Source organism: Saccoglossus kowalevskii, chromosome 8 (genome assembly GCF_978046115.1).
Source record: "Saccoglossus kowalevskii chromosome 8, keSacKowa6.1, whole genome shotgun sequence".
Taxonomy (NCBI): Eukaryota; Metazoa; Hemichordata; class Enteropneusta; family Harrimaniidae; genus Saccoglossus; species Saccoglossus kowalevskii.
The window spans coordinates 37,133,281-37,160,626 of record NC_140648.1 but is presented as its reverse complement, the minus strand read 5'-3'; the positions used below and the strand labels follow the sequence as shown (position 1 = coordinate 37,160,626).

The 27,346-nt window shown below is 36.5% G+C and overlaps 2 protein-coding genes across 2 annotated transcripts; both read right to left on the bottom strand.

The window, feature by feature from the left end:
- Positions 1-159: 159 nt before the first annotated feature.
- On the bottom strand, positions 160-12,266 carry LOC100369087 (cilia- and flagella-associated protein 52-like). Its single transcript, XM_002736687.4, has 12 exons — positions 12,092-12,266; positions 10,576-10,775; positions 9,294-9,559; positions 6,481-6,580; positions 6,085-6,299; positions 5,549-5,606; positions 4,898-5,010; positions 4,489-4,637; positions 2,955-3,252; positions 2,593-2,695; positions 1,234-1,368; positions 160-1,090 (listed from the first exon to the last, which is right to left on the bottom strand). Exons 1-12 carry the CDS (start codon positions 12,153-12,155, stop codon positions 944-946), a joined length of 1,848 nt encoding a protein of 615 aa, XP_002736733.1. The 5' UTR covers positions 12,156-12,266; the 3' UTR covers positions 160-943.
- A 6,220-nt stretch (positions 12,267-18,486) lies between these two features.
- Positions 18,487-25,563, bottom strand: LOC102804178 (beta-galactoside alpha-2,6-sialyltransferase 2-like). Its single transcript, XM_078010910.2, has 5 exons — positions 25,461-25,563; positions 24,102-24,616; positions 22,423-22,625; positions 20,447-20,618; positions 18,487-19,290 (listed from the first exon to the last, which is right to left on the bottom strand). The coding sequence occupies exons 2-5, from the start codon at positions 24,604-24,606 to the stop codon at positions 19,058-19,060; spliced, it is 1,113 nt and encodes a 370-aa protein (XP_077867036.1). The 5' UTR covers positions 24,607-24,616; positions 25,461-25,563; the 3' UTR covers positions 18,487-19,057.
- Between the last annotated feature and the right edge of the window lie 1,783 nt (positions 25,564-27,346).

Below are 27,346 nucleotides of genomic sequence, written 5' to 3'. Positions count from 1 at the left end.
CAATGCTCTTTCCCCACAAGAAAATATACAACAAACTTAATTCTTAATACATCGTTCCTATAAATTGCACTCTATATTGACATTATGACAGTATAGTACAGCAACAGTTTCTATTTTGTGTATTGAGGTATATGAAAACAATGAAACTATATAAAAGTATAATATTTAAACTCTTTACTTTATTGAACACACTAAACACTAGATACAAAAAAATAATTACACAGATATTTTAAGTATATATGAAAGAACCAACTGTATGAGAATCACTTTGATTTTACAGCAGGCAACATTAAATATGATTTTGTTTGCCATACACAATTTTTGTCATTTTAAATGTGCATGCACTTAGGAATTTTAAAATCATAGCAAAAGTAATAAAAAGCAGCAATTTACTAATTTACAAAATTCCAAAACTGCAGTGAAGTTGATATTAATACCAATACTTATATACAAAAGATGGGTTTCGTTTAAATGTTTAGTAAGATACATTTGTCTGAATCTGCTCTCTGAATAACAAAAAAACAATATATATAATGTCAACCCCTTTTTCCCCTTCTTGCCAATAAACATATAGCCCACATTATTTGCCAGATTCTTTGAAAAGTAAGTTATGGCTTGCAGTCAGTTTGGGGTTTCAGGCATGGTCGGGAAAAGATTTAGCACATGACCAACAACCTAAGGTGGTCACAGTCTCACATGCTTGTTGTTTGCTGTTACAATGAAAGAGAAGCATAATTGTTACTTGTAAGATTCTTGTCTACAATTAACATTTTAGGACACATTTCACAGGGATTCTGAATGCAACTAAATAATAGGGAAATTAGATTGAATTGATGGATGGTGGTCATGTGCTAGCAAAGTTATTTCTTTTATACAGCATAATTTTCTCATGTCTCTTGTCAAAAAAAAATCACATGAATGATGATACTTAATGTTGCGCATATTAGTCAGGGTATCTCCAGATGAGAATTGCACCATCAGCACTAACACTCACGATGTAATTTAAACAGGGACAAATCTTAACACGGGTGATGCTTCCACTGTGGCCCATACCAACATGTGTAACTGCGCCTTCATTGTACCCCCAAAGCTGTGAAAATAACAATTATAACATTGGTTAACAATACAGATTTACATAACTGCCAAGATGTTGGGCATCAGTATTTGGTTATTTTGTCAAGCATGAATGATAGTGAGCATACTACTCCTTATTTCAATAATATAATCCATTACCTTAATGATTTTATCGTCTCCTCCAGTCACAAAGTTCTTGCCATTACTTGAAATATCCATACCATTAATTGCACCTGACTGTGCACCATCTAATTCACGAATCTGAGAGCCATCAAATGTTTCCCAGTAACCAATCTAAAGGAGGAGAGCAATGAAACAAACTAAGTATAGCCTTAAGGTAGCGAGACTATTATTTGTGTTGAAAATTACGATTTTCACATTTATTTATTAATTGATGAAATGCACTATAAACTTTCATATGATAAAGTCAACATAACATAGAATGTCATGTAAGTTGGTTAAAATGTAGATTTTCTGAAGGAAAGCAAGGCAGCCTCAGTATCAACAACACAGGTTTAATCTGTGTGCCTACAAGTTTCAAAGATAAACTCAAGACAAAGCAATGTTAGGATGTGTTATCAGTAGTTATCTGACACACAATGAGTGTTTCCAAACATTTGAGTGGTTTGTCTCCGCCCCTGTTTGTTTCACAGATTAGTCGTTTGCATATGAATGTGTCAGACACAAGGTCACACAGCCACTGAAAAAAATCATTGATTTTGGTGTTTTCATATGCCGAATTTATCCAAATATAGCTATCCCATTCCTTTATTTTTTTGGTTTCCAATAGCCTTACACATTTGGATGTCCCCACACATGTTAAAACAGACCTTGATGGGAAAACAAATTGATTGTGCCGATAAACAAGCTTGAAAATCTTTGCTGTGACTTCATGGACGTTTTCTAGGAGTTTATGTTTTTCAAAATACAAGGTCTTTAACAAAAAATAACGTATACTTATTGTCATCGGATTAACACCAAATTTTCACAGCTTTAAGGTGACAATGAGAGGAACTTGAATGTGTCCAGACAAACTATTTCATCGATTATTTACCAACGAGTTGTGGTTTGAGTTGGGGGCAATGCGACTAAAACAGTAATTGAAATTCAGCACACTATTTTTTTAAAACGCGTTGCTTGAATAAAACTGACCAGACACATTCAATTTACCAGACTATTGAACAACTAGGAAAAGTGAAAAAAATACTTCTTACCGCCAGCATAAATGCGTAATTATTTTTTTTACAGAAAAAGTAATTTTTCACCTTTGATTGAGTAACGCGTCGTAGAATGCAGATACGGGCATGCAAAATACACTTGTGAAAAGCTTGAAGTCTGGCGATTCTAAAAATATATACTTTCCCGGGTCTATTTGTAGTCATTCAGTCACAATTAGAAGATGACAACAAGTATGCAAATAATAGTCCCGCTACCTTAATTAGCCCAAAATCTAATATAAGTCTTAAGTTTTGTGAAAAGATGGTGTAATTAAAGAGTTTAGATTATCAAGTAACAAACCTTTCGATCTGACCCACTGGTGACAATTTGGAATTCTTCAGGATGATAACACACACACTTGAACAATGTGTTTGCAAAGATGACTTGTTTACGCAAAAAGTTCCTGTAAAAACAGAGGAAAAATGATTAAATAATAATCTGATGATTTCAATAAAAACCTAATTATTATATTAACAACATTGACATTTACAAGCTAAAAAATGTAACTCTTTCTTTATGGTACTATTACGACAACATCTATTTTATTTTATTCACTGGCAAATATATACAGCTATGAATTCCTTTGTATACTTCCCTCTTTATTCATGTGACTACTGAAAACTGACCACCCTCTGGTAAATAGGAACATTGATTGTACTTACTGCAAATCCCAGATAATACATGTGCCATCTTCACTTGCACTCACACATTCTGCAACTGTTTTGCGCAGTCTTATACATGCAACTTTTCCCTTGTGTTCTTTCATTGCTGTCACCAATTTCTGTTCTTTTTCATGAATGTCCCAGATACGTAGTTGACCTTCACTGCCACCACTGACTATACGCCGGCAATCAGAAGTAGTAGCCAAAGCCGTGACACCTTTGTTATGAGCATCATGGATCACATACATTAGTTTTCCAGATTCAGGATAGAAAGCTCTGATTTTACCATCATCCCAGGCTAAAAAAGAAAACACATTGGAAATAATTTGAAATTTGTTTATAAATGAAAGCAAATGCATTATCAAATAAAGCACTGTTAAATGTAAAAATGTTTGCGAGTCAGGAAAATAAAAAAAAAATGTTCAAGAGATTTACTTCTCACAAACACTCTTTTAAACCAGTGAAAGTTTACCAGTTTACTGTATACTGTAATCTAGTTTTGCTTATTAGTATATTTAAGTATAGTCCACTGACAGTAAGTGGAATTTATCAAAATTATATATCATCTGGGGAGACAACTTTCAAATTTCACCAGCTCTACCAGAAAGTTAACAGCCATGCATTAAAAATTATTTTGAAATACCTCAATTCCCATTCCAAATAAGCACCACAAAAACTCAACCTTCCACTGACACATACAACCAATAATTTAATGTATGTTTAATACTGTGCGTTAAAGGACTTTAGTGGCCTTTCTGTGACAGCACCCTAATTGTCCTAAGCTGTCTTACATGTTATAGCGCCCTCACAGCCCTAGGTGACAGGTTGACATATCTTTCGTTTATTAACGTATGCATGTCGTCTGTGCATGCGTTTTTCAGGCTGTACTTTTGATACCCACCATCCCACCCTGGATCACTTACTAATGACAATACACTTTAGTTGTATAAGTATCTGTCGGGCACCTCTTTCCATTTATTGCTTTGTAGTTTTACCATTTTTCATATGGGTGTCTTTTCTCAGCCCATATGTTTCTGATTAAAGGGACTGAGCTGCCCATTATGCCCAACAGTACTGTGTATGTGTCTTGTGTTTTGGTAAGCCACTAAATTTCCATTATGATGTTCATCTTCATTCAATAATTTTACTCAACTTGCATTTCAAATATTTCATTGAAGTAAATCATAAAAATGTTATTACCAGACCAACAAGCATGTATGTTTTGATTTTTAGCAGCCTGACTGAAAATTTAACCATCTTGGGAGTGTGGGCAAGCAGAAATTTAAAACACTGGTATAGCCACTAAAGCTTTTAATACAGAAAACATAGTTTACTGTATGCCCCTGACTGAATTTTAGTGAAGACTGCCCTCACACATGAAGTGTTACAGTTTATCATGCAGTGCACTGCACATTCAAACTGAACATTGCAGAGGACCCATAAGAACACACACACATGGTGTAATGACTGACAATGGTCCTTCAACACATTGCCTGCCCATGCCATTCTGTAATGTATGTCATGAGTTACTTACCACTAACAATACTACTACCATTTTCCATGATGTCAATACCATTACATGTCAAGTTTGGGACAGTGATTCGTAGTCTTTCAGCTCCTGTTGTCGTTGACCAAATACGAATATCATTTTTAGAACAGGTGGCAAACAACTGAGATGCTCCCCTGTAATGTAAGATAAGGGAAAACAACCATCACTACATAAGTCTAATCACAAAAATGTATAGCAGAAAAAGCATGATGATGTAGTTTCATTGGTTTATATTCTGAGAGCACCGAAAACGCGATAATGTACACTTGGAGACATCTACAGAAAATAAATATTGGGTTCAGTGTTAAATGTTTTATCATCCTAAAAATATACAGTTATGCACCAATGTACAAAATATACATTTGTACTTGTGCTATAGAAGTGTAATACTTACGCTGGGAATGTAACATCAAGTACATCAGAGTAATGACATGTTTTGACCAAGTCAAATGTGAATTCTCCCAGGTTACATTGGTATAATTCTGCAAGGCTAGTACCAACAAAAAACTGAAAAACAAATATTTATTTTTAATACAAAATAGCTAATAATGATCCAATCTTTAGATTATTTAACAATTGTTTGTATAAAATGGTATTTTCATGGATATAACAAGGCACTTTCCATTTCAAGTGGAGTGTGAGTTAATTTGTGTCATGTGTATTACATGTGAAAAGGTAATATTTCATGAGAAAATAGGATGATTTAAAATGTGGATGTCTCACAGTTCGAAAAAGCATGTATGGCATGTTGCTATGCCATGAAGAAAATGACATTGGTCGCCAAACCTTGAATAGAATTAGTAGCTACCAGTAAAGCCTAAGATGGATTTTGTATAAACTTCTTTTATAAAAGTTGTGAGGCGCATGTATTGTATACAGCAACAGGTTGTGTTCTTGTACAAAAGAATATTTGATCATCTAGTGTTAAACAAATGATTTCTGCACTTTTGCATAGACTCACATTTTCAGTATAGCTGATATAGATAAAATGCAACTGTAAGATGATAATTAAATGTTATGAATTCAGTGAACACAAATGTCTTACCTGATGTCCTAAGCCTCTCAAAGCAATTGATGTTACTCCTCCAGTCACTTTACTAATCCTAGGACACAAGTTGTTGTATACTTGATTATTAAAAATGACTTAGTTTATCCACAGACAAATCAATGTCATTTATTTACATGAGGTACTATGTGCAACAAAACAAAAGTGAAACCTGTGGTATGTATTTCTTGTTTGCACACAGCAAGCTGTGATTATACTCAATATTAATGTTCCAATTGTATATCTGGGAAATACACATTGAGTACATGCATACAACAAATATTACACTTGAAATACATTATTAGCAGTACACTTGATTCAGTACAAACCCTCTTTACAACACTAAGCTTGCTTTAAATTGGGGGTGTGGGGGGGGGGTTATACACACACATCTGCATTTTAATATACAAAAACATTTCAGTAATCATATTTTTCACATACTAAATAGTACAAAAAAGTCACACATTTTTTTGCAGAAATAATGAAAAAATAAGATTTGTTTCTTTCTAGTATTAGGTACAATTCAAACCACTCACTTTTTTCTTTTGAGTGTCTTACGTACAAGAGCAACAGTTCCATCACCAGCACCTACAATAATTTCTTCAGACTTGAGAAGACCTATTGCCATAATACCAAGACTAAATTTCTCCTTGACAGGTCCATATTCTGCCATTATACACGTGTTTACTCCGACTTTCAGTATGTCACCACTGGTGGTTCCACAGTAGATAAATTCATCTGCCTCATCTATCTGAAAATACAATGAGTACACCAATTAGTTGATGACAAACCACAACCTAATCTGGGTAGCTCCTGACTTCATTATACAGCATATTTTGCTTATCTAATTAATGAAATAGACATTAATTATATAAGCAGCATATTTGTGTGAAAGGTTCTGTCACTTGCCCTAGTTGTCCACTATATCTTACCTCAATACATTTAACTATACGCTTAAGTTGCCCCATTCGGACATCAGTTGGGCGAATTTTTCTGTTTGATAGGTCCAATTTCCACTTTCTTAATGTACCACTGAGAAGAAGGAAACAAAAAAACAAAAGCAAACAGTCAGTAAGGTGTCACATCACAATCAAGAGGTTTATTTCTGTTTAACAATGTTCCTCTGCTTTTCTTGACAACTACAACATTTCCTCTATAAGATGAAAATCTAAACAGAAACACAAGATTACATATATTTCATTCAGATTTACATCCATCTATCATTTCATCCAATTAGGCAGAGTCTATGATGGGTATGAACTATTCACATAGTTCATACCCATCATAGACTCTGGTCAGTCAAAATGACTATTTTGAACTGTAGGCATTAATCAGCCATTCTGCCAATGACAGATAGATAGAATCTAGGTCAGGGGAAGCCCCAAGACCCCAAGATTCTCTTCCCTTACGTCACAAACCACGTGACTGAGCCAATATGGCAGCGCCATTAGGGCTGGATACTCACTCTGGTTCTTTCTCTCTCCGCATCGAGGACTTAGACCAACGCTATGGGAAGAGTGGGGGGACTGACTATGCGCAGGGACCTTCGTGGTCGTTCAGGCTGGGTCAGCAACCAAAGTCTGACCCGCTACTATGGGGCCCAACCTGAAGAGACCCTGCTCAATAGATTGGGTGTCTCTTAGGTAGTAGTTGATAAAGATGTTCTCCAGAAACCTGTCCTCAGAATGTGTTTGAGGGGGACGCCTGACGCTAGCGCTAGTGAGTTAGCAATCGCACAAACCTCATGCGCTAGTACTTGGTGGCTCTGCAGACTCTGTGTTGAGGAGGATAACGTATTATAGATCTCCAATACAGTCGCAGTGATCCACCTGCCAATGGAAGTCGGGGAGGCCGGCTTATCCTGTCTGCCAGGGCCGTAACACAAAAACATTAGTTTGGTTCCCAGTCTCAAAAACCTGGTACAATTCTTGTAACAACTCAACGCTCGAACCAGGCAGAGAAGCAATTCCTCCTGATCCTCCCAACCGACAATATTTGACAGCAGTGTCCTGGGATTTGGTCCTTGGCGAGGAATCAGATTCGTGTCTTTAGCACAACCTGATCGTCCATAAAGGCGCCGCACCCGTCTGCGAAGGACAGTGCGCCTAGTTCTGACCGGCGCCTACCCGAGGCGAGGGCCAGTAGGAAGACTGTTTTCCACGTCAAAAACTTGAGTGGTGCTGATCGAAGGGGCTCAAAAGGGGGTCTGCATAGAGCTGATAACACAATACTGATTGTCAGCCAGCCGCCTGTAGATTTTGGTACTACGAAAACATTTGAGTAGAACCCAGACTTAGCGTCGGCTGAACTACCCTGTGTATGGCGCCCTTTTTGAGCAAACCGTCTACTCCCTGTCTGATTGCTTTCACCTTGTGGGGATCCCCTGGCAGGGGAGGTGGAGATGTCAGTGGTATTCTGTAGCCGCGAGTCACCACCTGGAACATCCAGGGATCGGCTACCCACTGCCTCCAAGCCGACAAACACCGGCGCAATCTGTGTGCAACAGGGATGTGTGGCCATGGGTTCGGTGGTTGCGAGGGGGGGATTCTCTTCTCCCATGAGGTGAGCTTTCCCGGGGTCTCGGTCCCTTCTGTCTTTGGGGCGTGCCGTTACTCTTCCCTCCCGTGGAAGGGTATGAGCGCTTGCCTCCTGGCTGACTCTGGCTAGCGGGCTTAGTCTTAGGGAGTTGCGATTTCTGTGCTTGGGGTGCCCTCCGTTTGCCCTTGGCTGCGGCCAACTGGCTAGCAGATTCGACTTAAACCATCTGGCTCGTTACACCCCGAAGCTCCGATACTGCACACGCCATCTCCCAATCTAGGAGGGTGGATGATGTCCAGTCTGAGTAACTGAGGCGGTGGCGTACCCCCTGACTCAATTCAATGGAGAAAACACACGTGTCCAAAACCGCCTCTCGCTGCACCGTAGTAGCCCTGGCCAAGAAAGCCATATGACACTGGAGGATATCGAACATAGCTATCCAGTGAGGAGCCCAAAAATTCTAGGAAATTGATGGGTCGCAACTCTGCCCTCAGGGCATGTTGGGGGCTAATCTGCACTGGCTCGGAAGGTTGTAAATGATTAGCTAGTTTGAATTTGCATAACAATACTGACAATGAACGTGCATTCAACGCCACAAGTTTTTTTGTTTTTTTAGCCAATCAGAATTCATCTTCCGAGCCAGTGCAGATCAGCCGCATGTTGGATCGTCTCAGACTGAGCTGGTGAGAACGCCCAGGGAACACGACCGCCTCCTTCACCCGGTGAAAACTTATCCTACCAGCTAGAATGTTGGTGCCGCGGTAACAACAGGACCCAAACTTGAAACCCGGCCAGGAAAAAGCAAACGAGCCAGGCAGAGCCACTTGAACTTCATCCCCATTGATGCGGAGAAGAAGCAGAGTGAGTATCCAGCCCTAATGGCGCCGCCGAATGTGCTCGGTCACGTGGTTCGTGATGTAAGGGAAGAGAATCTTGGGGTCATGGGGCTTCTGATTAATGCCTACAGTTCAAAATAGTCATTTTGACTGACCAGAGTCTATGGTGGGTAATTGAACGTATTGAATATAGTGATATTAAAAAGGCTCTTGAGACAAATATACCGGTAGTTAAAATTTATTTCCCACATTGGCTGGAACACTCGTCTGAGCCACATTTTTCATTTAGCAAGGTATAAACAAGATGTGGTTACAGAATTACAGTTTACTATGTATATAAGAAGTACATGTTATGATATATCATTACTTACTTTCCACCAGTTATAAATGTTTCATCGCACATGTTGGCATAAGTGACACACATAGTAGTTCCATCACTTGGTACTGCAGCTGGACTACCACAAATAGCTTCCTTCTTAGCAATATTCCACACAACAACACTGCCATCATCTTGTCCTCCTACTGTTACCAAGTATTTGTCTTTGGGAGAAAATGCAAGGGATTCCACTTTAACTTTGTGTAGTGTCAGTCTGGCATACAATTCTCGTTTCTCAAAGTCCCAGATAATTACGTCAGCCTGTTTCAAAAAATCAAATTTAGATGAAAACTTGAATTATTGACCTGAGATTAGTGTAAACAAGTGATGTATAACTGAAGTGGCATTAAATATGCAATATGGACAAATATACGTATTTTTTAATTGAATTTCATTGTACTGTTGAATAAATACTGTGTGCTAAAAAAGAATAGCAGCAGTATTAAAAATTACTGGTACACGTTTTCATCCATATTGCATCTTTAACAAGTAAAATTCCACTATGTGCCTGTTCCAGTCACCAGAAGATTGCTAATTGAATGAAATTAAGCTGAAAATTTGTGAATTTGATAAAAAAAAAAGCAAATCTATTTTATTTATTTATTGGTTACACTAAATGAGTAAATGTATAAAGCCTAAAATTGCTACTATATTATCACAAACCATCTAACCATAATTGTGCTTGGTTTACAAACTTTCCAGATGCTCATAATTGTTTTATGTTTTGAGTATATGTGAGCAAGAACCAGTTGTTTGCATCCAAAGATAAAATAATGCACTGTTCACTACTATTATTATTGGAGCGACAATAGCTGTGATTATGAAAATGTTTTTGTTTAAATATACATGTAACAACATCCTACCAAAACATTGTTTTAGACACAACTGCATGGGCAAAGTGACCATACACAAGGCTAATGTCACATGAAATGCAGTGTGAAAATTGAGGGTCGAGTAGTCCCCATTTCGTTGAAATCAATGATTTGGGCCGTAAAAAATGTTGATGCATGACGTACATTTATGTATACCTGTTAATAAATCAACTTATGGAAAATATTGTCATAGCAAATCGTGAGCTAGTACTGAACAGTAAATGACATTTTTTATCGAACAGGTCCTGAACAATCACATGTTGGTTAGCAAAGATGTAAACAAATGATGTTACATTATGATGGCTTATATTGTTTGGGATGCACTGTGCTATTTATACCTTTACAATTTCGGATTTCACATTTGAAAAAAAAGATAGCTGTAGTTCATTGAAGGGTAGCTCTTACCTTGAAGCCCATGTGTGTGACTTGACCAGATGCAAGATAATTACCACTTTTTGAGACAGTCAAGCATGAAACATCATTTGTGTGACCAGAAAGAAAACACTGTTGATGACTGGTTATGTCTTCTACAATGACTGTATTACCAAGTGCGTAAACCACATGCTGACGGTTTGGATGTACTTTCAAACCTCCAGGTATATTGCCTATGAGAAAATGATATTAAAAATTTGTCTCATACAAGGTTGGTTTGATACTGGTGAAATTTAGACTTTCATTCTTCTCTAAAAAATCTATAGCATTAACAAACATCAGATTCCGCTTAAGATAATATTAAACTAAATAACACCCCAAAATGAAAGTATTAACAAATATTACTCATGTAAGTAACACACATACACTATGTACGTATGAACTTCACAAGTAACATGTATACTATAGAATACTTTATTTTCGCTTGGAATTAATTTTTGCTATTTTCGCTGAAGGAATGATTCAGTAAAAATAAAATCCAGCGAATATACATTTTTTCCTATGTTTTACATTCAACTTGTCAAAAATCAGTGAAAATAAATTCCATACAAAACGCTTAAAAGTGTTTTCAGCAAAAATTAATTCCAGCTAAAATAAAGTATTCTACTAAAGTAATTCATAAGTCACTCTTCAAAATATACCTTTGCATGAAATGGGATGTTAGAGATTTCTCTACTGTAATTATTTTGAATTCATAAAAATTTGGGTCATACATTGAAAAAGATGACCATGCTCTTCTGGATTTTCATATATATACTTCAACGCAATTTCAAAGATAAACATATACATAGTATATGGATCAATCTTAGGGCGTGACTGCATGGTTTTGCCTGATGTTATAGTCACACCATGTTATTCAGTGCTATTCACGTCCAGTGTGATAAGCAACATCAGTAATATCAATATAGTTTTAAATTGGAATTGTTATTCAATGGAGATAAGAACAGCGAAACGGGCGGTAAACACACTTATGACGAGATACTAATGTAATTAGTTCATTTGTGTGTACTGGTACTCACGGCTCAATGTAAGCGAATAAAACGCAAGCTGTATTTATTTACAGTTGACCAGAAAACAGTTACAGAACTGAACCATCGTAGATTTACATATGTACTATAGTTATTATTTTAAGTGTGTGAAGAACCAGTCCGAACTACAGTTCTCGGTGATGTGAATAAGTAACGCCGTTGGAATATAGTAGTGACCTGTAAATGTGTCACCAAGATGCAAGACAAGTCCAAACAACATGATATATCCCAACACTTAGGTAAAATATGCAACTATTTTCTAGCAATTTTCAAACTAAACAAGCATATTTTCGAGGCTATCACGGCAATGAACCCTTCACTACATTGGGTATTAAACAAATGTTAACTGCTATTCTCAAAACACGAGTTCTCGATTCTTCTCAATGTGTAAATCATAACGTTTGCAGTGTTTTGAAAATGGCACCCGTCACAACGCAACCGAAGCCTAACAGAATACTTACCGTTGAAACCAATAGTGCGAATCAAATCCAGCTTATTTATATCCTCAGTGCCGTTTTCAGCCATGTTGCTCGATTTGGCTAGATATTGTCAATGAAACTGGTAAAATTTCACGGATTTAGGATGAACGCAGGAGCAGACAACAAATTGCCACCGTGGTCCAGCTCAGTTGCTAAGGGAAACACGCTGTTTGCGCAAGCGCAGGTTGTCGTTGTAAGAACGTTGCCAGGGCTTGACTCATGGGGGCGCCAGTAAGTCGAAAATATTTCAAAATACACGTACATGTACAGGCGTATTTCCCTTTTTCGTAAACTCTGAGTACTACAGTGAATTTCATGGAGGCATAGGTGTTGTTTTTATGTGAATTCATACAAATATTTACTCTTTATCATTCAAATAAAAAAAAACACGCTTTAATTGGCTGTTGAAGCCATTGGTCATGCCCATTACCCATGGGTCTTTTCAGGTTCAAATTGTTTTCAACAATCATTTGAAATTTATTTAAAAATATTTATGCTTTTATGAAAATCACAATATCCAAACAAATATACAAAATATAATTACGAGGCGAACACCGTTTTAAAGAAGACACGCAGTACAACGTCACTAATAGAGACTGCAATTACGGCAGCGGTGGTGGTTGAGTGCAATGGGTAGAGGCTTTTTATACTCCGTGAATTATTCATTATATTATAACTTCATTATACAATGGCGAGTTTCCATTATATCATGGCGTAACTTCATTATACAATACAAAACATTAAATCGAGAGACAAAACTTTACATTCGCGGGAGAGACTAGCTTCATTCGCAGGACAATACTTTAAAGGGCTGTAGTCGTCATGCAACGCATGCGCGAGATATATGGGTCCCATATAAACAAATATGGCGACTTTGACTGTTGCGCAGATCAATGAGTACAAAGACGTTATCAAGTTTTAGTTAGGTATTTTTAGGTGATTGGAATGCATCGAAGGATTCACCGGCGGTAATTAGTGCAAGTTGCGCCCAGTGTCAAACCTCATACTTGCGATTTGCACTAGAAGAGTACATTGGATTGTGGGTAAATCAATGTTTATTTTCCATGGCGTATGTTCTGATTAGCATATCAACGTATTTGAACTCTGAAATCGTAATTGCCCTAGAAGATGGGGGCGCTGTTCAATCTAACGTGGACGAAAGTAACAAGACATAGAAAGAAGAGCAACGAATAGTCAAACACAAGTCACCTACCACGACCTTTGACCTGTAGAATTGTGTACGATTCAATGATTCAAAAATACTAAAAAAATGAAAAATATTGAGACGTGTCAATATCTGAACTACGAATCTCGCATTCATATTTAAACTTTATTAAAAACCACATCGCTTGGTGAAAACGTAATAACAACACATATTTCACAAATTATTTTTTGAAAAATTACATGAATGAGACAGAAACAAATGATAAGGAAAGATACTCAACCAGAAAGAACACGACATAGGAATAGGAACAGAAACTGAACTAATTCCATTATTAAATACCTTAGAAATAAGAACAGTAAATTAACCAATTCTAACTGCACCTACAAACACTGCCAATTTGAATTCAGGCACTAAACAATGAATTGCTTTCTATTGTAGCAAAAATGTATAAATAATAATTCATACTCTCTGAAAGCTAATTGACAAACTTAGGGCGATAGACTGTGGGAAAGGCCTGCATTGAACCCAAAACAGCGCCACCGCGTGAGCGTATTGTTCAATTGCAGACTGTTGGAAGAGGATTGGGTCGCTGCATCGAAGCAGGTTTTCTTTCAACTTACCCAAACGGGCGAAACTATTGACTGCATGTGTAAGTATAGAACACTACATATATTATTGCATTTATACTTGTCACTCATTGTAAGTATAGAACACTACATATATTATTGCATTTATACCTGTCACTCATTGTAAGTATAGAACACTACATATATTATTGCATTTATACCTGTCACTCATTGTAAGTATAGAACACTACATATATTATTGCATTTATACTTGTCACTCATTGTAAGTATAGAACACTACATATATTATTGCATTTATACTTGTCACTCATTGTAAGTATAGAACACTACATATATTATTGCATTTATACCTGTCACTCATTGTAAGTATAGAACACTACATATATTATTGCATTTATACCTGTCACTCATTGTAAGTATAGAACACTACATATATTATTGCATTTATACCTGTCACTCATTGCAAGTATAGAACACTACATATATTATTGCATTTATACCTGTCACTCATTGTAAGTATAGAACACTACATATATTATTGCATTTATACCTGTCACTCATTGTAAGTATAGAACACTACATATATTATTGCATTTATACCTGTCACTCATTGTAAGTATAGAACACTACATATATTATTGCATTTATACCTGTCACTCATTGCAACATACAGTCCGTTCATGATAACACTGGCTTACCGTCCTACAACATATCAACAATCTACCAAAACCTATGTAGGGAAAAGTTGCAAACAGAATCAAGGCATTTCATATAATTTGCCATAAAGCCAATGTTTCTTCAAGTCAGAGATTATGCAATTGCCATTTAACTTCTGCAATCTTGTGAATGAAATTACAGGTACCAGTTTATGCTAATATCTGTTCATTCATTTGCGATAAAGTGCATGCACTTGTATGCTTGACGAATACATATTTTACCATGGCAGTTATGGAAAACCAAATCTCAGTTCTCTTCTCAAGACATTCTCGTGTGGAGCAAATTTTCACTGTATTTCGCATCTAATTACGTTATCTTATTATGTACTTTACGTTAAAATATAGTATAACAATTTAATTTTTTTTTAAAGTCGTATCTTTGAATTGTCATTGTTCAAGCCACTAATTACGTGGAGAATATTAGAATTTGATGATTTTGTGCATTTTCTGAAATTATTATTGAAAATTCCAAAAATTGGAAAATCTGCTACACAAGAATATGAATTGTAAAAGACACAGTTGTTTCTGCCATTAGAATAGCTGTTTCGAAATTCCCCTCAATACAAGAATATGCTTATGTTGTGGTGTCCCTCATTTCCGTGTCTGTAATCGGGCCCATGCCTGTTGACCGGTAATGTCAGTATGATCGGGTAATATGCATCTCCAATTCGATAATATGTTTATTCCATACTGGCCAAAATGTACAATTAATAGTAGTTTCATTAACACACACGAGAGCACGCTATATATTAGCCTGACATGTAGGCGTGAGTGGCGCCCTCGCCGGCCGAACGGAGGGCGCATCTCACGCAACCATGTCAAAGAGAACACGCTTCTAGGCGTTTGTTAATTAGTTTGTCCTGTATATAGCTAGATTGAATATAATGGTATCTTTGGAACAACTCATGAGCTCGACAAATTTACCAGGATAACAATGAGTACTATAATATAACGGGATATACCGGTGGGACCAATGAGACCAAAATGTATTCGTCCTCAATGAAGTTATTTAGTAAACCCATATACCTTAGAAAACAGGGACATGCTACTGTAGGTATCCCTTTCATGTAACCTTAGTTATAATCCTCTACCCAATTAACACCTTAGTGAAACTGACAATAAAGCTATGTCAACACCACTGTTACATCCTCTCCTGTTACATAAGCCAAATATGGCTGCCAGGGAGTAGCTACACAAAATGAGCCAACTTTGTGGTTAGAATATAATCGGAAAAATTACATTTGATTAAAACTGAATAGCCAAGCCCATTCTATTGACTCGAGTGAAACTAAATATTGCAAAGTTAACAGTTTTTATTCCACTATGAAAACAGAAAAGGGGAATAAAAATGGTCAGTTTTCTCTACAAGAAAACAAAACTGCTTAAACGTAAACAATGACCTGTCAAAATTTGTGTCATTATAACAAGTGGATTTTTCATCATATTTAGAACAGGTATAGCATAGTGCACTCGTTATATACTGACAAATGTGAATATTGGCACAGCATAACTTATCAAACATATAAAAAAGCGTAGAAAGGTAAGAACTAAAACTGTTTCAGATGTATAGGTATATGTATTAATGGGATTATCTATACATGGGATTATAACCCACATTGCACACAGGAAACTGGATTTTCTTTTGTCTTAGACAGAAGTTGCATGTCCCTGTTTTCTAGGGTCTATGGTAAACCGGGCAACGTCTTTCAGTGCTACAACTTAAAATTGTTTCCCGTTTCGGTTTTAAAATTATGAGAGGAGACTCAAAGTCTGGTCAGAGCAATTCTATATAACAAATTATCTACACGACTTAGATATTTTTCTGGCTAAAAAAATAGTTCATTTTTTATAATGGTAAAGTTTCTAGCACTTGGTGATTTGTTCTTGTCACCACTGGAAATCTATGTCGCACGAGTTTTGTTTAAATAATTTGAGGAATGTCGATTCGCGGCCAACTCTTTGATTTATCCGGGCGTCACCAAAACCATAACAAATAACATTAATTTCAAATTACGAGCCCAAAATGGTTTATTATTGTATGCATGGTGAAGTTGAAATTTGTAGCACACTAGAACGTATCGATCGTTACTCATTTTGAGAATACGTAAACAATATTTGGGAATTTTCTCAAGCCTACGTGACACGGTTGACATAGCTCATTCCTTGCAGCAAGGTTTACATTGCGGTCGAGATTTATACAGAGTTTAGAAAACTCAGCAATGATGGATTACACTCATGCCTGGTAATGGAATACACATTGAAGAGATACAAATAGTCCACTATTATTCTTAATATACAGTAGATCCGATCCACGACTTGTATAATACTGTTTGTTTGTTCATAAAGTAATGACAGTTCAGATCATATTGCGAGTCCGCAGCGAACTAGGTTGACTAGTGGGTGAATTGCGAACTCTCTGTCTATGTCATCAAGTCAGTGTTGTAGATTTCCCCGAGGCTCAGTATCGAACGGTGTCCCTCGTAAACTTAAGCTTTTGCCATTGTTCAAACTCATTGATAAATGCCATAAGGTTAACGCCTAATTTTCAATAATACTCTGTTTTTACATCCACTTAGAAATGAACTGTTTTTTCTCAAACATTTTGTTAATGCTGACGTCACCAAAATAAGGTGATTTGACGTACCAGGAAAATAGTGGTTTCCTTCTTAGGAAAATGCAGTCGGGGAGATTTTTTAATCTCAGTGCTTACGAGTTCATTCATGTGTCGTGGAAAGAATGCATTCAAACATATTTTGAAAAATGAATCTGCAGACCATAACATTGATCTATGTAATGTCTCTGTTTTAAGGTGGAAAATGTGAATGTTTACAAATATAAGATTTCTTTACTCCATTCTGATGAAAGCTTTGCCGTGTTTAAGTGAGTTTAAGCGTTGAGTGGAAACCCCGGAAAACACTAAACCTGTCAAAAAACACTAAACCTGTCGAAAAACACTAAACCTGTCGAAAAACACTAAACCTGACAATAAAAACACTAAACCCGAGGTAAAGGGTGTATTATGGGTGTACCATAATCGTCCAGTGAATATTTGATTAAAAGAAAGCGAAAACATGAAACAGAACCCACGACGGCAGCTGATTTCACAAGGGCGCCCTCAATGTAATCTAAACTATTAAGTTTATTATATGTATTAAATATGGGTTAAATACATTTAGTTATGTGCTGTTTTCCGAGGAATTTTTAAAAAATTTCCAGCATGGTCAGGGTCATTTTCGAGGCGGCTTTTTTTATTATATATATGATATAGAGGGCGTCCTGCTGCCAAATCAGCTGCGGCCCTGGCCTCGATCATAAAGGGATTTTTCTTTAGCTTTCTTTTCATAAATACTCAACTGAACGATCATGGTATATCCATAATTCGCCCTTTACGAAGGGTTTAGTGTTTTTTCAACAGGTTTAGTCTTTTTCAACAGGTTTAGTCTTTTTCAATAGGTTTAGTGTTTTTCAACTGGTTTAGTGTTTTCCGGGGTTTCCACTCAACGGAGTTTAAGCCAAATTTCAAAAGATGTTACTTCGCACCATTATGCTAATTAGAAGGAGGTCTTCAATACCTACCGGTATACTACTGGCATGTATATCTTCAGTGCAAGATTCACATAGCATGATAAATGTCCTGTTTGCGACAATGACGATTCCTAGTGTTACATATTTTATGAATGTTCCAATGCTGACCCACATCCGAACCATTGCTAATCGCCTTATTTTTCCAGGATAGTCATTCGTCCATGTTATGGTACCACCTTCCAAGTCACGTTCCTTTGTTGCTATATTAGCATATAACCTGTTTATTTACATTATTGCCACAGCAAAGCTGTTAATTCATCTCAACGTCAAGATATGGGCACTACTGATTCACTGGAGATTTTTAAACACCGCACGCATTCCAGGTTTAATATTGTAGTGATTTGCATTCTGGTACATTTATTTGATAACATATAACAGTATTTTAACATCAGTATTCACCAATATTACATATACGTATATGTATGTACTAGTTAGTGGCAACACTACACGAAAAACTACGATTCAATATTGAAAAAATGTTTAGTTATTTGCGAATGGCAGTCAGCACACGTCCTACATCGTCCTATTATTCAAAATAATTTCGAATCTTCGATTTTTGTGAGTCAAAGTGCACCGGATTGTTCCATTGTGTCATAGGTCAAGTGATATTCGATTGTGTCATAAGACAAACGTTATAGATAAAACATAATTTCATTACGTCATAAGTCAAACATTATTTCATTACGTCATAGGTCAAACATTATTTCATTACATCATAGGTCAAACATTATTTCATTACGTCATAGGTCAGACATTATTTCATTACGTCATAGGTCAAACATTATTTCATTATGTTATAGGTCAAACATTATTTCATTACGTCATAGAACAAACATTATTTCATTACGTCATAGGTCAAAATTATTTTATTACATCATAGGTCATGTTCGTCTTTTTAACATGTTACACAGTCATGATGAAATCCGTACAAGGATAGTTTACCCTTGACAGATAAATCGTTTTCATTTCCCACATGAAGTGTCTTTAGGAAATTCTTTTCTGCTTCTACGGGGTGCCATGCCAACCGAGGACATTTATGTACGTCATAATAGTGGCAGTTCGTGTTTGTAGGTGTGACGTAGCCATACACATCAATTGACTCGCATATGTGATGCATCAGATGGATTCCTGTAAAATACAACTTTTGTAGTTAATCGCACGAGTACTGTAAAATACTTTATTTTAGCTGGAATTAATTTTCGCTGAAAAGACTTGTTGGGTGTTTTGTACATGGAATTTATTTTCGACGATTTTTGACGAGTTGAATGTAAAATATAGGAAAAAGGAATATTCACTGGATTTTATTTTCACTGAATCATCCCTTTAGCGAAAATTAATTCCAAGCGAAAATGAAGTATTTTATAGTAGTTGTGCTATTTAAAACAAACCACATTTGTGGTCAGCATCCTGTGGCGATTACTATCTAACGAAGAGACAAACGACTAAGCGTGAATTTACATAAATAAACACAAAGCCAGTGTAACAGGTCACATGACCAATAGTGATGCAAGACAAGGAAATAGTAATAATCATGCATGTTTTGATAATTCATTAGAGTAATTGCAAAAAATCCAATCATGTTTATTTTTATATACACATAGCATAATGCAATCGATGCAGATACACCATTTCAAAATTCGCGTCATCTAGCATCGAAACGACTCAGTGACGTAACAATAACACGTCGACGCCATTATACCATTATATACCACAATGAACAATACATCTATATGATTATCGAATCAAATTAAGTTATGTTGTTTTTCCGTTTTTTCGTGGAATTTGTATCGGTCATTTCAACGGCTGTTTTGGCAGGGTTGCACCAAATTGGCCTACCTTACGATCTTTGCAGTGGTGTGGTCAAAAAGGGATCTTTCTAGCGCCATGGTAAATTCAGGCGCGATGTTGTTGTTGTGTAGTTTTTTTCAAAAAAATCTTCACATCGATTAGACGCAATTTTCTTTCACGCGAAAATGTCATTGCGTGCATGAAAATCCCCCGTCCCACGATAACTTGCTGTTTACTGCTAAATTAACAAGCAAACATTATAATCACCGAGTAAACGGGGGAAATGACCATGGAACCTTTGAACCATGGAGCTAAAATAATTATTTTAGCTCCATGTTTGAACTTAAACCATTTGTGACTCCTTTTGTTTATACGTCCATGGTCTAACAAAGACGTCTATAGTCATTTCGTTTTCATAAACTGTTGTGCGCATCACACTTGTTATAAAATTGCGCTTTCTCAAAGAAACGTGAACACATTTTTTTCTGGATCTCACCTGTAAATCCTGTTGTAGGCACAATATTCTTCATACGTTCCTTGGTGTAACGTTGAATAATGTCCCAGCATTTCCATAGCACTGATGGGTTGATTACGTAAGGACACTGCTCTGGTCGATGGATACACCACTTAATATAATTATTGAACATATCTTTTGAAACAGTATACCACTGAAGAAACAAAATAAAGTGTGAAATTGAAGTTGAGTGTCCTTGGTGAGTTATCAGGGGGTAAATCTTCTCTCTCGGGGTTCTCCACACTGTCAGGGAGGAAACTCGTCTCGTCTCTCTATCTCGTCCCCTTGAGGTACGGGATCGGGAAAGTCACTTTAACTTTACAGTCAAATAAGACACACACAACGAAATACGTTTCAGCTCTCGTCTTAGTCGATCTTTTGGAGCACTCTATAAGACACAGCGCCCTGGGGAAAAGTCCCCAAGACTCTCACAAGGCTGAACCAAGATTCGCCCAAGACTGGACTGCCTCAAGGCTCGCCCCTGGACTGAACTCTCGACTGCCCAGGACTGCACTCTCTCTCTACTGCGTCTATCGTGGAGTATTCGCCAAGACCAACTCAAACTCTCTTTATTCATTTTCAAAACTCTAACCAATTACAAAGCAGTAAAAAGACTCTAGGGCGTAACCTTCAATCATAAAGCCAATCATACTAAGTACTGAATACGTCATATCTTTTGATTAATAGTTCACTACATTAATAACTATGGATATAAACTGTCAGAATGAGTAGTCTAAATAGTGGTGGTTATTTGTAATTAGTTCCAAATCACTGAGCCAAGTTCCGTCCAAAACTTCAAATAGGCCTGAACGATGACAGACATAACACAGCAATTCGCTAATAATCAGTTAATTAAGTCGACCAACAGATACACGAAAACAAATTCATGACAGAGTTATCACGGGGAAAATTCTTCTGGTCTGGGTTTCTCCAACACGTGTCAGAGAAATACACGTCTGTCTCTATATCACGTCTGCTTGAGGTACCGGACCGGGAAAGTCACTTAAGCTTTACAGTCAAATAGACGCACACAACGAAATACGTTTCAATAGCTTGTCTTTAGCCACATGGAGAACGCCTCAAGGCGAACTGCCTCGTCGGGGTTTCTACCCGGACTGACCAAGACTCCCTCGCCCCGTGGAGCTCTCTCTCTCTCTCTCTGACCAAGGACTTAGACTGTTTATTACCTATCAAAACTTAATCAATTACAAAGCAGTTAAAAGACATAGGGCGTACCTTTCACACATTCAACTTGCACATAGCCAATCAAACTAAGTACTGGACACGTCATATCTTTTGATTAATCGTTCACTATATTACTAACTGCGAGTACCCAACTGTCAGAAATAGCGGTCCGGATGGCAACGGTTATATCATAATTAGTTCCAAATCACTGAGTCAAGTACCGTCCAGGACCTCGCATGAGTCTAAATGATGACAGATATAACACAGCCATTCACTAGTAATCAGCTAAACAAGTCGGTCAACAAATACGCAAAAACTAATTCATGACAGAGTCACCATCACATCATCCGTGGAAAGGACAAAGTATTAGAAGAAGCACTATCCCAGAATAACTGAACAATACATACTGATGATCTTGAATTTCATCATATAATGCCAATACACAACTCATTATGACAACACATCACTATAAACATTGCACATTAGATGACGCGGCTAGCCTAGAACAATTAATTCTAATAGTCTGATATCAGTAATGCACAATGGTAAGTCTGATTGGATCAATTTAAATGATTGTGTATCAAATGAGTGTTGTGACAGAAAATGAAATAAAAGATACAATGCTTTATATTACATCTTCTAGACGTCTCATGTAGAGGGGTCGACCCTAATAATCAATGTCTTGTTCCATTTCTTAAGATATGTCGGTAGCGGGTTTATGGTTGGCAATACTACATTTCACTCATGCTATAGAAATGGGTATACCTACGTACCTTCATTAGATTTTCGTCACGACCACCGGCTTTCCATACAAATAATGTGCTGTTCACATTCAATGCTTTTAATAACGATGCATTCTTTTTTTTCTTCACAAGCATTTGGCTATTGATTAAACGTATTGTTGTTTTGCTGCCTACATCTCTTTCAAATCCCGTGACTAAAGCATCATTGAAACGCAGAACTGCATCATGTGAATCTGGAAAAGGAAACGTGTGATCAGTTCTTGTACTTTAAAAACTGTTTGCAACTTGAACCAAACACTAAGGTCATTCTAAAAACATAGTAAGTCACCATTTTCATCTATTGGCCTTTTGATAGTTTGATTTCTATGTTTTTGTTTAGCTTTTATAAAGTATGTTCATATTTCTCACCCAGACTTGTTTATAGCGATGATGATGTGACGTACTAGGTTACACTCATTGGCTTGCTAGTTAGCTTGCGATAGTTACCAAGACGTTTGTCAAATGTGGTCCACCGTTTTGGTTGCATAATACTAGCAAAGAAAGTCTGAATTATGTCAAACTATTTTGACATTTTGAATTCGACACATTTCAGAACAGTGATATGTATTTGGATATTTTATTTTTACCCTAATGTGCAGACAACTAGTGACGATCAAAAACATAACACATAACCTATAGTTCACACATCTCATGATCTGTCAATTTGATTTGATTTCACATATTAATAGGAACTCATTACTATGATTTACATACATTACTTCGATCGAAATTTTCCATTTCTCAGGACTCTCAGCTGTTATATGAGACAGTTTTATATTGTTAGGAGCTGTCACTCAGTGTTTATGTGACACGATGAATACTGTCCGACATTTAGTTATTATCTGTCAACGTATTTTATTCTAATTGACTTTAAAACTGTCATTCTGATACATGACATGAATCACTGTAAGTAAATAAAAAACAAAAGAAAATAAATTTTATCAGGATGGTACTAAACTCAAAATGGGTTTGGTAAATTAAAACAATTTTCCGGAGGCTTAAAATTGATGAAGTTGATAACGTAGGTTGATATTGTATTCGATACATAATGGGTGGCCAGTGTGAGTAAAACGAAATGTCCTCAGTATGAGGACTGGAAAGGTCAGTGAGGTCAGTACAAACATTGTTATGCCATCTATGATTTGTGTATGCCTCCTCTAGATGGTAAATGTTACTGCTTACATGCACGGAATGTTTGACCGAAATTTTAGAAAAACACGGTATTATCACTCTATATTAAAATTGTATTTGCATACACAGATAAAGACGTACAACAACAACAACAACAACAACAACAACAACAACAACAACAACAACAACAACAGTGAATGCGCGTTCTCATAAATTATACTGTGAAATAAATGTTTGTTTTGGTATATTTTTTTCGTTACATTTGGTCGTATCTAAGAATAACTAGACCTAGAAGCCATTGAAAGGATGATGCTTGGAATACAGACTGTGACTCATTGATCGAGAAATAACTAAACTGTCTCGACGATTGGGTCTGATTGGCTACCAAACACCTAACAGTCAGACCTATTAGAAAACAGTTTGTTTGTTTACGTGTTATTTTCAAGGTCTGTCTTGTATATATGCGTTGACTCAACTGTAAGGTGTACGGTCATCAATTAACAATTTGAATTGAATAGGACAAAAAATAAGATACTGACCTATTTCCTTTCCTAACTTAGATCCCAGCAAGAAGTAGGAACTGCCGATTACTGCACACCACTTGTATGTTTTCATTTCTAAAAACGCACTTCCATTAGGCAAGTATCTTGACAGGCCTAATTTATTAAAGGGACTAGTCTGTCTATCTAATATTTTTAAAGCCGCTGTTCGAAGTGTACACACCATTTCCGATGAGTTGTATAATACTCTGTTGTAACATTCGGTTCTTGATGACACACTTCTTGTTGAACTGTTGTAACTGGTACGGCTAGGTGTTTGCATGTTTTCAGTCCCAAACGATCCAAATGACTGTGAGCTGTTGTCGCCAATATTAAACCATTCATAATAATTACCCAATACTAATAGTGTCTTGTTGGAACTAGTTTGTGCAATGAACACTAATAACACTAAATGGACAACAGTCACTAGGAGAGCAAGACGAATCCACGATTTAGATTTTCTGCTGCTATTATATGCAAAACTGCTTATACCTACAATTACCATTGTCTCAAGTCTGAAATAAAAAAAACACTTGAAATATAAAAATTGTAGGATTAGAAAAATGTACATTTCACTGTACATGCTTAAGCCACATGATCACGTTTCCATGGCAATCATATCAAAACAATTCAAATTGTTTTGCAGCACAGGCACAAGGCTACAGGGGTATGAACTTATAAACGCCACCAACATCTATTATAATGCCAAAACAAAGCACAATTCATAATAACTTCATAAAACATTTATTGGGATAGCTATATGGACGTTTATTTTTCAAGAATGCTCGAGAACATCTACTTTCGTTTTGTGTAGATTGGACAGAAAATCAGCATGCACATGAATCTAGGTGGGAATGATTTTAAATTTATGGTACGTTCACGTAAAATTAGGTAATGTGGGGACCAGTAAACAACCCAGTGCAATTCAAGCATTTCAAATATAAGATAATTTTGTTATTAAAATATTTTATCATATTTTATTATTTATATACCGATCAGTCATAGTAACTGTGTATGCTCGTTTTGTGGCGGCACAAACGTTTTGGATGCACAGGTCCCGGTAATCACACATGCTAGTGCGTATGGCTGTAAGCATTGTTACATTGTTACAGATAAATGGACCGGTCGTTCTATATCGTTACTCACTAAAACTGCATCGTTACTGTGGTCTTGTGGCAATGGTGTGATCTGATATTATATCGACATGTGTAGTGGCATTTGCTGTTCACACCAGAACAAGAATGACAGTCACACATTATCAAAGAAACCATTGCAAATAAATGATTAAAATACAACATTTACCTTTGAATTATGACTCCCAACTACAGTCGATGGGTTCTGTAATTATTACGTACTTACCAAAGCCTGAATTGAGACTCAGTTATTAGAACCAAAGCATGTAATCTCGAGTTTCCCCCACGTTCACGCCAGTCGCCATCTTATTGACACTGAACTAGTTAGGGGTCGCATATAAATGACGTCATGATGTTACGTAATGCGGATCGGGGATTCCCTAACACTGCAAATACCAATTTGAACGATACTCAATTCAGTACAAATTGTGATTACTATATTCAGGAAATGACTTGTGCAATTTACTGCAACTCACCAAGTTTTGCTCACTGTTCATACAATTATTTCTACCAAAATGTGAAATAAGTTTCATTCAAAGTATGCATGCAATGACGTCATCATATCAATAGCTACGCATAGGTATGTACGCTGTATTTTCCCATAACAATAAATTGTAACGATAATCAACTAGACTGCTTGATTTCATCTCAGGCAACTAATACATTTATTAATTGTCTGAGATTTCATGAATATAAATAAATTATCATTATGTTTTTGTGGTTCCGATTTTCTACCGATACCAAGAAATACTTGTCAAAACTCTGTCATGTATTCGGTCTTATTTACTCACTTATGGCAAGAACGAGTTACTCTGGGTAATATTATTTTCACACGTCAAAATGGCGAGCATGCTCAAAACTATGATCAAGTTCGCACATGAGATATATTTGAGTCATATTATAATAAGTATCAATTAGATGAAATAATCTGAATAATGATTCAAAGCGGAAAGACGACGATGAGAGCGCATGCTAAAACGCAAAGAATCATGGGTAGGCGCTTGTTTGTAAAATACACAGTAAAACATATCAACACTTATTAAATTATATCAAATGTTTTTTATATACATCATGTGTACAAGTCGTTCCCACGTTCCCAATGTTGTATTGATATTTTATAGTTTATTTATAGTTTGTTTATTTATTGTATTCGGTGCTTGGCATGTTAGAAACATTATAACATTATTTGTTATGGTAATTATAGCTACATTCTAGACATTAAAACGCAATTGAAACAAAGATAGCATCGTGTGATTAGGTTTGATTTGTACAAATACCTCATTGCTTTGTCTTTGACACTAGTCACCTTCATATCGGCTGCATATTGACGACCTTTCGGCGGGAATTCCCACACATATTTAAAAAATTGTCTAATTTGTTAATCGAACGGTACTTTTGGTGTGACATTTACTGATTTATTTATAATAATAATAATAATAATAATAATAATAATAATAATAATAATAATAATAATAATAATAATAATAATAATAATAATAATAATAATAATAATAATAATAAATACAAGTTTATATATCGCCTAGTATCCATCGCAGTGATGCCCAATGACGCTTAGTTTCACAGATAGGCTTACTGAAACAGGTAAGATTTGAGTTTGGTTTTGAAGATGTTAACAGTTGGTGCAGAACAGATGTCATTTGATAATTGATTCCATAAAGATGGCGAGGAACGAGCGAATGTTATCATCATATTTGCGAGCATATATCAAATATGCTCACATGTTTAGTCTCCATCAGACTGTCTCAATAAACACCACGTACACGAGTAGCCAGAGTCATATCCTGCTGTCACCAACGAGTCCAACTACTAGTATTAAACTAAACAATGACAGAACTAACCGCCGTATGTGAAATTGCATCTGGAGGGGTGGGTTTTAACACCGAACTCTACGCCAATAAAAAATGGTACACAGCAGAACAATGTTGTCCCTCTCTGAATTCAACAATGAAATACACTGCAACAACCAAGGTGTTGATAGCTGGGGCATAGCAACGCGTGGAAGAGTTAACTGATCGCGGTGTGCCAGAAGCGCCACCTAGGGGTCGGCAAACTAACACAAATACCCATAGAAGGCTTCGCGAACTTCTGACC